General features: G+C 32.2%; 1 protein-coding gene across 1 annotated transcript; it reads right to left on the bottom strand.

Moving 5' to 3' along the window:
- Window positions 1–167: 167 nt before the first annotated feature.
- Window positions 168–3,939, bottom strand: LOC146911798 (Thiamine pyrophosphate dependent pyruvate decarboxylase family protein). The gene is made up of 2 exons (XM_085717884.1): window positions 2,346–3,939; window positions 168–848 (listed from the first exon to the last, which is right to left on the bottom strand). Exons 1-2 carry the CDS (start codon window positions 3,735–3,737, stop codon window positions 534–536), a joined length of 1,707 nt encoding a protein of 568 aa, XP_085574010.1. The 5' UTR covers window positions 3,738–3,939; the 3' UTR covers window positions 168–533.
- Window positions 3,940–10,952: the final 7,013 nt, after the last annotated feature.

Genomic DNA, 10,952 nt, shown 5'->3' with positions numbered 1-10,952 from the left:
TAGGCAAGCTAATGAGTGGTCCATGAGCTTTCAAATGTCTCATTCATTTATACATGGATTTTTTTAAGGTTGTGTTAAATGTTCAAATGAGTCAATTAATATGGGACTGAGTGAGTACTGCCTTTAGTTTTTAGAGATTTTTCATCCATAGCCAGACGTGCAATAAATTCAAGGTTAAAACTGAACCAAACTGTTTGGTTTGAATTTTTCATTCCATAAATTTCTGAACTAGAGAAACTCAAATACATAAAAGCTTAAACAAATAAACTGTGAAATGTTGCATTACAACTCCAGCCGGTTTATCATTCCACCTACAACTCTTCATCCTAAATTGATTATCTAAAAGTAAATATATTTCACATGCTTTTATTTATCAATTAATTGAAAGGGTAGTTATACTATACTTATTTTTTTCTAACTTGTGTGTATTACTGACAACAAAAACAAAAAACTGAACCACAAGGAATGAAGTTGAAGAAGTGGAAGGCCGCTAGCATTCACTTGGCATTGGCAAGTGATAGGAGTAAAAGAAATCAATTCTTGTGTTGCATCCTCCCACTCTCAGAACCGGCATAGGGATCAATGGTAACATTTATGACGGCTGGTTTCCTAGCAGAGAAAGATTCTGAGAGAGCTGACTTTAGTTCATCAGGTGTCCCAACAAGATAACCCTTCCCACCAAAAGCTTCCATCATAGTGTGGTACCCTGCATTTGGAACAAAGGATGTCGGAGCGGGGTCCTCCTTGTGAGGTCCATGTTTCTCTTCCGCGCTTCTACGGTCACCACCATATACACCACCATTGTTGAAAACAATCACCACCACAGGCAGTTGGTACCGAACCAATGTCTGAAAGAAGAAAAAAAAATATAGAGCATCAAATTACATTCTTGTATTCATAAAATGAGGTGCAAGAGTAAAGCATATGCAGCCATATATGAATAAGATCACATTACATATATTAAGAAACCAAAAATTTATAAACTAATATGAATGAATGGTTTTTAAAAAGTTAAAATTCACAAAGCTATATAAACAAACAAATCCATTTTACAAGCATAAAAACATTTTTGTTTGAAGCAAAATGTATTCTCAGTTTCAGGCTAGAACAACATATAAAACTTGCATAGTCTCAGGGAAAAGTAAAGACCTTAATAACAAGGCTAAACTGAAGAAAAACAAACCTGTTAAGAAGTTATCATAAGGTAAAATCCACATATCTCAGATATGTATCTTATTATGTTGCTTACTAGTTTGCAACATAGAAGTTGGAAGCTAAGATTCATCGTTTTTAACTCTAATGCATGCCAAACAGCATTTTGTTCAATTTCATGGACGAGAAAACATTTATGATTATGTACTAACTATCCAAGATCTTTGCTATCAGGAACACTAGTTAAAAATCTAAGCAGAAACCTTCACAACATCAGTAATTGATTTAAATGGAACTTCGTTTTTGCAGCAGCATACTACATTTGTCTATCATGTACGACTAGAGATATAAAATTTGAAAAATCTGCGGGAAAAAGGCATAGACCTAAAATAACAAGGCTCCAGAGTAAATAACTCGTTCAGAAGTTTTCATAAGGTAAAAAAATATTCCACGCATATCTCATGTGTATCTTATGTTGCTCACTCATCAGTCATCACTGTTAAGTGCAATGCATGCCAAACAACCTTTTTTCAATTTCAAGGACAAGAAAGCATTAAACATTTCATAAACACCGCTACTAACTATCAAAGATCTTTACTATCAGGAACACCAGCAAAAGTTCTAAGCAGAAACCCTCGCTACATCAGAGATTTAAAATGGAACTTGATTTTTTGCAGCAGCATACCATGGCTTATTCTCTGTTTCAGGCTAGAACAAGATATATAACTTCTATAGTCTCAGGGAAAAGGTAAAGACCCAAAATAACAAACTTGTTAAGAAATTTTGATAAGGTAAAATCCACAAATCTAATATGTGTATGTTATGTTGCCCATTCATTTGCAACAAAGAAGTTGGGCACTAATATCCATCACTGCTCAGTCCAATGCATGCCAAAAAACTTTTTTTTTTTTTTTTTTCAATTTCAAGGACAAGAAAACATTTACATTCGCCACTACTAAGATTCATCACTGCTCAGTCCAATGCATGCCAAATACCCCTTTTTTTTCAATTTCAAGGACAATAAAGCATTTATATTCGCCGCTACTTATGTCTATATCATCTACCACTAGACTAGAGAAACACATTGTAACATCCAAATCCAATAGGGATCCGGATCACAACGCACAAACACAATTCGAAAACAATAGTAATGATGTAAATTTGCATGATATTTTAGATGACAAAATATATACCTCAACTTCCATAGCACTAAATCCATATCCAGAATCCCCTTCAACAGCAACGACAAGGCGATCAGGATAAGCGACAGCGGCCGCAATACAATAACCAAGACCAACCCCCATAGTCCCCCAAGTACCAGCATCCAACCTAGTCCTTGGCTCCTTCTGAACCAACACAGATCGACCAACATCCATGGTATTAGCACCTTCAGAAACCACCACAGGAGCCGGACTTCCTCCAAATTCCGAAATAGCATCTCTGATAATCCTCATTGGCGTCAAAAAATTAAACGGCACAACGTCCTTTGCCAATTGAGCCTCCATCTTCACACCATTGTCCTTCACTTTACTCGAAATAGCTTCCACCCATGGATGAGTGCGCCCCAAGCAAAACGGATCATCTTTAATCTCCTTATTCAAAATCTCCAAAACTTCTTTAGCATCACCAACTAACCCTAAAAACGGTTTTCTAAGCTCAATTTCTTCCTTGCTCACATCCACCAACACGAACTTCACATCCTTAGACCATTTCGGCTCTTCTCCAAAATGAAGCAGCCAATTCAACCTCGCACCAATCACAATCGCCACGTCACATTTTCCAATAGCAAGTGACCTAGCCGCGGAGGCAGCCAACGGATGATCATCCGGCAACAATCCCTTCCCCATTGGAGTCGGAAGAAAGGGAATCCCTGTCCTTTCCACCAATTTCTTCAATTCATCTTCAGCTTTAGCATAAGCTGCTCCTTTCCCAAACACAATCAACGGCCTCTCCGCCTTTCTCAGAAGCGAAACAGCTTCTTGAATCTTTGAAGATTCAATACTTATAACATGACTTTTCTTGATTTTCTCTGCTAGATTTTTGGCTTCGGTTAAAAGCGATTCAGCTTCGGATTCTGAAACTTTCTGATGCAATACATCAGTAGGAAGATCCAAATAAACACCACCAGGTCGATTCGCAACGGAATTAGCAAGGACCTGTGCGACGCAATTCGGAATTTCGGAGATATGTTTAGCTTTGATTGCGAATTTTGTGAAAGGCTTAACAGCTTCGATCTGATCGAGTTCTTGAAAATCACCGCGACCGACATCGTTTTGGTTACAAGAACCTGAGATCATGACAGTAGGCCATGTGTTAGTGGTGCCGTTGGAGAGACCGGCGAGACCGTGAACGCAACCGGGACCGGAGACGGTGAGGAAGATACCGGGACGGGAGGTGAGGTAGCCGTAAGCGGAGGCAGCGTAACCGGCGGATTGTTCGTTGTGGAAAGCGATGAAACGGATGCCGAGAGAGACGGCGCGTGTAGCGAGTGAAGTTACGGGGATGCCGACGACGCCGAACATGTGTTGGACGCCGAATTGAGAGAAGGATTTAGCAGCGAGGACATTACCGTCAATTTCTCCCATTGGATTGGAAATGAATTGATAGATATAGTAATAATATAATATATGAAGTTGAATTGATTGAATGAATAAGAATGCTATTTTTGTGTATCTTATTATATATATGATGGATGAAATGAGAGGTTGGCCTTCAAAAGAGGAAATGAGAAGTGAAATTGTTTTTGAATGCTTCTTTCTTTCTTTCTTTCTTTGCTGTCACAACAACAGATACAAAATTGAGGGAGGCTCTATCTATATTGATTCTCTTCTCCGTTAGAACCTTGCTGACTCAGCAGCCTCCACCAGTTTGGTTCCTCCCTCACATTCACCAACTAATGAGGATGTGTCATGTTTTTGTGTAAGGATAGTCAGAATGTGCAAGTGCAAAGACATTTTTTTTTTTGACGAAACAAGTGCAAAGACATTAGTCAGAGCAGAGAATCAAATACAGTAAAAATATTTTCAAATATGTTAAAAAATCAAATAAATAAAGTAAATTGTTTTTGAATTTGTGTATTCAATTTATTAAAAATGTAACCTCTCAAAAAATCTGTTAAAAGTGTAAGGGAATATTTTTTTCAATATAAAATTTATTTTTTAATGTTTCTTTTATAAGTGTTTTTCAAGGTGTTGCTTAAGGAATTTGTGACTAGGGGTGGAAATAGGTTAGGCCGGGCCGAGCTTTGTAAGGCCTAAGCCTGACCTACTTCAAAAATTATAGGCCTGAGTCTGGCCTATTACCCGTCATAGGCTCATTTTCGAGGTCTGGCCTGGCCTATTTAAAAGCCCGATGAAGCCTGAAAACCTATTTAAAAGCCTATTTTACACCAAAGCCTAGCAACACATGTAAGCCTACTACTAAATAGGCCAAAATTTACGAAGGCCTAAAGCACATGAATATATCTGCAACTAAATAATGAAATCTCATGAAGGTATAATCACAACAATATATGTGCTACTAAATAACTAATCTTATGAAGGCTTGAGTTTATGAGGAAAAAAACTTCAACGATATCAATAATGGAAGATATATTATACATAAAAAGCTTAATAGGCCGGCCCGACGGGCTTAATAGGCTTTTTTGTAAGCCTTAGCCTGACCTATTTAATTAAATAGGCTTTATAAAAAGCTTGAGCCTGACCTTGTTAATAAACGAGCTGGACCGAGCTAGACTTTAAATAGGCTAGGCCATAGGCCCCTGTCGGACGGCCTGGCCTGTTCCCACCCCTATTTGTGACGGGATTTTTTTTTGTTGTAAAACATAAGTCAAATGTATGAAAAGCTAACCCATTTGAGTAGGTCTCGTGGTATTGATTTGGGACCTGTGAGTGTGCTCCTTTTCAAAGTCTCCCCGATACTAGTTTGAGTGGGCTAATTTAGCTTATATAAAGATGTGATAATTACACAATTTTTTATTTGAAAGTTACCTATGATTGTTGAAACAATGTCTTAAGGATATTTGTAAGCGATTTCCTTTGTAAATGTAGTCGGTGTTTTAATAGGTGAATTGAGATTTGGAAAATCTAACATACCTTAGCTCAGAGATCATTTAAGAGATACTTATGGTTTAAAAATGCAGCTCTAAACCATGACTATGTCTCTTATTTAATCTCAAAATTATATGAGAATGATAGTAGTTTGTAATGGTTGTGAATCTTTGATGATTTTAATTATGACTTTTTTCTGACTAAATGTCAATTTGAAGTTACTACACTAAAACGATTCAATTTAGAAGTATGGAATCTCTGTATCAGTTAAATTGAATTAAAAAAATTCAAATGAGAGATTAGTTTAATCCACTTGAGTTGATATGATGATATTGATTTAGTACATTGAAATTTGTTCATCTTAAGGATTTAGGTTATTGTTTTTATGTTGATTTCAGTGGATTAGTCCATATAAAATAAATTAAATAAGACAATAATTAGTTATTAGATTAATATATACAAGCTCATATACAATATAAAAAGTAGTAATTAAAAGTATGGCTAAATATTGAACCAAAAAAAAAAAAAAAAAGTATGGCTAAATATGTTTTTGAATGCTTCTTCTTTCTTTCTTTGCTGTAACAACATTCATCTACAGGGGTAGGGGGCGTGGCCAATCTGATTGTAAAGGGTCTCTCCATTATTAGGACCTTGCTGACTCACAGCCTCCACTGACATTCACCAACCAATGTGGATGTACATGTTTTTGTTTAAGGATAAAGAAAGTACGCACGAGAATAAAAAATATCTAAAACTATCTTCAAACTATTTTTTTAGGAAAAGCTATTTTCAAATTTGTATATAAATGCGATTGATCTTGAACGGAATATAAGATAACATAAAGTACCAAACAAATTCTTATAGTATCAAATAATTTTTTATTTTATACGATTTTTATGGACAAATGATTATTTTGGTATTTTATATAATGTGAGACAAAATTGTGAGATGGTTTAGTAAAAAAATCAAAATTTAAAGTTTTTGTTTTGTCTCTTACCTACAGTTTGTTTTATCTCTGAAATAATTTTAAAAATCAAGCACTCGTTCAACTGATGTTGTCATGTCTTTCTTTGTTTAATAATAACATATCAAACACATTCATAGTCAAATTATTAAAAATGTAAAAAAAAAACATTCTTTTTAGGGTTAATTATGTTTTTGGTCCCTACAAAATTGCGACCTTATAAGTTTAGTCCTTACTTAATTTTAATAGCATTTTTAATCCCTACAAAAAAATTCTGCACTCAATATTAGTCCTTACTCAATCCAAATTTGTTTAATTTATGCTTAAACACTTAAGTTTTTCAACAATTTTTTACAGGCGTGTTAAGAACGTTATTAAAAGGTCCTCCGAAAAAAATATCGCAAAAATTTGATTTCTACGTCCATATTTTTGTTACTTATATCTTAAACTTTTGTCATTTTAAAAAATTCATATTTAATTTATTTCATGTTAAAAAAGTATAGATTTTAGTAAATGAACCTTTCATAGTGTTCTAAACTTGTATAAAAAAATCGTTAAAAAATTTAAGAGTTTAAGGATAATTAAACAAAATTTATTTTAGCAGGGACTAAAATTATAAGTAAATTTTTTTTGTAGGGATTAAAAAAGGTATTAAAATTAAGTAAGGACTAAACTTAGAAGGTCGCAATTTTATAGGGACCAAAAACATATTTAACCCTTCTTTTTAATACAAAAATTATTTTTTATGTTTCCTTTCATGTTTTAAAGGTATTCTTTGAGGAGTGATAGTAATAATTTTTTTTCTCAAAGATGTACGACAAATACATGAAGAAATGATAATTACATAATTTTATATGTAAAGTTATTAATTTTGTACGTTCTACAAATTTTCGTTGACATTTTCTTTTATTTAGTACGTTCGTTTTTAAATTTAGTCTGTTTTTTAATGGCCTTGAGTTTATATGAATTGAGCTTTGGAGACAGTAACATGCCTCAAACTTAGAAATCATCGAAAAAGATATTTACAGTTAAAAAGGTAGCCTCTAAACCATGATCATGTCTCTTGTTTAATCTCTACAATATACTATGAAAATAGTAAAGAGTTTTGTTGTGGTTGTGATTTTTTGACGATGTTAATTGTAAGACTTTTTTTTACCAAATGTCAATTATAAGTTAGTGTACTTAAATGAATCAATTAAGAATAGTGAGATCTCTATATTAATCAAATTGAATTAAAGAACCTAATTTTTTAATGACTAAATGTTAATTAGTCTTTCACGTACGATATAAAAGTATTCATGAAGAACAAAAGAGAATAGGAGCTGAAGAAGTGTCATAGAGGGAGATAGGGACTACTAGACTCATAACTCATTCGAAAGCATTTAGAATGCACAAATGTTAAAGTTGTGCACCATGCACAAGTTGTAATATGAAGGACAGCTGTGGGTTGCTAACCTGCTGTAACAAAAACAATAAAAAAATTGAAACATATTTTAATGTGAATATTGATTGTCTGTTTTTGCTAACTAACCTCCCTTAATTATTACACCCCCAGATTTGGTTATTAGTTTTTTTTTCTTTCTGAAAACGTAAAACATATTGCGTCCCAAAGTTCAAAAAAAAAATCATGTCCAATAAATACCAATTATCATTCTTTTTTTTTTTGGTAGTGTAATACCAATTATTATTCTGATCCTTTTGGTATAGTTTTGTTTTGTATTATTGACACGTGAATATATTATATATATGTGTATTTCTTTTTTAGGGATATATATATATATATATATATATATATATATATGTGTGTGTGTGTGTGTGTGTGTGTGTGTTATATATATTATTCTTTCTTTTTTTTGGCGATTTTATATATTATTATTATTATTATTATTATTATTATTATTATTATTATTATTATTATTATTATTATTATTATTATTATTATTATTATTCTATTTGGGGACAAACTATATTTTAAAATAACATATTCTCGTTTATTTTTGTGTGGAAAATTATACTCCTTTCGTTTTAAAATATGTTTTGCATTTTTGTAAGGTGTGTCATTTACATGACATACATTGACCATATTTTTTAACTAAAATATCAATACAAACGTTAGCATATAAGATTATGTTCGATTTGTCTCTTAACGTATTTTAAAATATTAAATTTTAAATTTTTGTTTGATCTTAGTCCAATTAAGTCATATTGCAACACAAATTTTGGTTTAATTTAAGGAAAGACCTGATTTAGTTTGAGATTGTATTTCTTGATGAATTCATTGATGACTTCAACATCATCAGTAGCCCTTTTGACACCATAGTTCCTCCACTTCCTATTGATATTACCATCACTAACCTCCACCTTAAAGAGCATTTTTTTGTCCACAAAAAAGTTTGAACGGGTGAGATTAGAGTAGCAATTAATACTTGTTTAGGAGGGAAAAATGCTAGGCATTAGGGCAAAATATGGTGAATTAGGGCAAACATAGTAGCCAAACAACTCTAGCTTTTATAATAAAGGATTATTCCTTCAACTAAGGTTAGGGTTTGGAACATATTACTTCAGCAAGCCATTTATTAATATTATTCCTTCTAATTAATTTCTTTGTATTGTTTCTACATTTATTAATATTTAAAGAATCACCACTATGTGTACTGTCCATGGCAACCATCTTTCCAGCAACACAATGAACATTGGACACGCAACGACCAACACTGTCAAAAAGCACTGAATTCACTGTCAACTTTTCTGAACATCACCTATGTAAATTGCTCTCTGTTTTCAATACCATTACAACTTTCAATAACAACCGTTTGATCATCATTTACAACTAGTCAATGATTTGATATTTCTTAATCATAACCATTCAAACACGATCGAACGGACTCAATACAATTGTCTCCAATAAAACACATCCACATGCAACCCAATATATGATGACACTGTCAAATTTGTTGTTCACATTTCACTCTCAAACAAAATATAGTTGAACAATGAACAGGGAAAAATCATTTAAATTATTTAATCATACCAAACATTTCCACACATACAAGCAAGCTACCATCACAAAAAATTCCGAACACTAAACAATTCCAAGAACTAACGAACCGAAATCATAAATATTATTCTGATTAATTATAAGGGTCTTGTTAACGAGTGCACCCGGGGCACTCTTTTAGCATTCCTAATAAAGAAATTATTCTTTAAAAAAAGTAAAGATTTCGATTTCCAATGCAATAAATACACAAACTTTTATAAAATCTTACTACTTTAGGTGCTTAAAGAGTGCCCCGGGGGCACTTGTTAGCATTTCCCTAATTATAATTAAAGTGAAACCAATTTTAATTATAATTATAATTAAAATAAAACTGTTTTAATTAATATTAATAAGCCAAAACCGATTTTAATTAATAAGCCATCAATCTCAACTTTCTTGTGTTCTTCATCTTCAAGAGGTAGCTAAAAACTCTTAACACCATCATTAATCTCATACTCCCTCCGGTCACTATTATAAGCAAATTTTGACTTTTTAGGATCATTCAATAAATGATGTATGTGGTTTATATTGTAGACTACATACATCATTTATTAAATGAATCTAAAAAGTAGAAATTTGCTTATAATAGTGACCGGATGGAGTACTTAATAGTAGTATACCATTTTAGTTAATGAACCAATTTAAATTCTATGTCATAAACCAGTTTAAATTGTATGTCAATATTTATGGGGTATTTATGTTAATACACCACGGTTGACCAATTTCATAATCACAATTATAACATTTTCTTCAAAACAGTTTTTAATGGTAAGAGAAGAGAGAAAGTTTTAGCTTTTGATTTGGGGAAAAAGAGAGATAGTGGAATCGAAGGAGATAAGAGAGGCTGAGTTTTAATTAGGAGAAGAAAAACAAAATAGATGGAAATCTTATCTTAGGTCTTTTCAAATTAGATGGAGGAAAATTTTGGAGCCACGTGAAAGTGGTGAAATAAAGAGGTAGAGTAAGGAGGGAGATGAAATTTGATTATTTTGGTAGAAGAAGGAAAATGAAATCATGAAAATTAAATTAGAGGGGAATTTTGGAGTCATGAAAATTAAATTGAGGGGAATTTTGGAGTCATGTGAAAGTGGTGAAATAGAGGGATAGAATAAGGAGAGAGGTGAAATTTGATCATTCTCTTAATTATTATTTTTTAAAATCACTGTCTTTTTTATTAACATTTTCGTTCAACATAATAAATAATAGGGTTAAATATGTTTTTAGTCCCTATAAATATATCAACTTTTTGTTTTAGTCCCTCTAAAATTTTCCTTCAACTTTTAGCCCCTATAAAATTTTCAATCACTACTTTTAGTCCCCATTTTAAAGTTAATTTTGGTATTTTTTTAATGAAATTTGGCAGATATGTGAAGAATATTAGAAAAAAATTTCCCAAAGAAAATTAGAATTTTTTAACAAAACATAAATTAAATATGAATTTTTAACCGTAAAAAATATAAAAATTCATATTAAATTCATGTTTTGTTAAAAAATTCTAATTTTCTTTTGGGAATGATTCTTATAATATTATGAATTTTTCTGCAAAATTTTATTCAAAAATATGAATTCTACATATGAGTTTACTTTAAAGAAGGGACCAAAAGTGAAGATGGAATTTTTAGAGGACAACTCTAACCCTAATGACAAGATTCTTCGACCTAAACTACTTCAAATACTTCAGAACGACTGATGAAACTCACAACTCTTACCCTAACATAAATAATCTTGGAGACAGAGTACTTAGATGAAC

This window comes from Medicago sativa, chromosome 6 (assembly GCF_051527215.1).
Source record: "Medicago sativa cultivar Bolivia chromosome 6, Bolivia_mono, whole genome shotgun sequence".
NCBI classification, from domain to species: Eukaryota; Viridiplantae; Streptophyta; class Magnoliopsida; order Fabales; family Fabaceae; genus Medicago; species Medicago sativa.
The sequence above is the reverse complement of the archived record's forward strand: the minus strand, read 5'-3'. Positions and strand labels throughout refer to the sequence as shown.

What these genes read in the sequence shown, in the direction of transcription:
- LOC146911798 (XM_085717884.1), bottom strand. Translation starts at nt 3,737, where the DNA reads ATGGGAGAAATTGACGGTAATGTCCTCGCTGCTAAATCCTTCTCTCAA. An exon ending in TTAGTGCTATGGAAGTTGAG is followed by an intron (nt 849 to 2,345) that starts GTATATATTTTG and finishes TTCTTCTTTCAG; the next exon opens with ACATTGGTTCGGTACCAACT.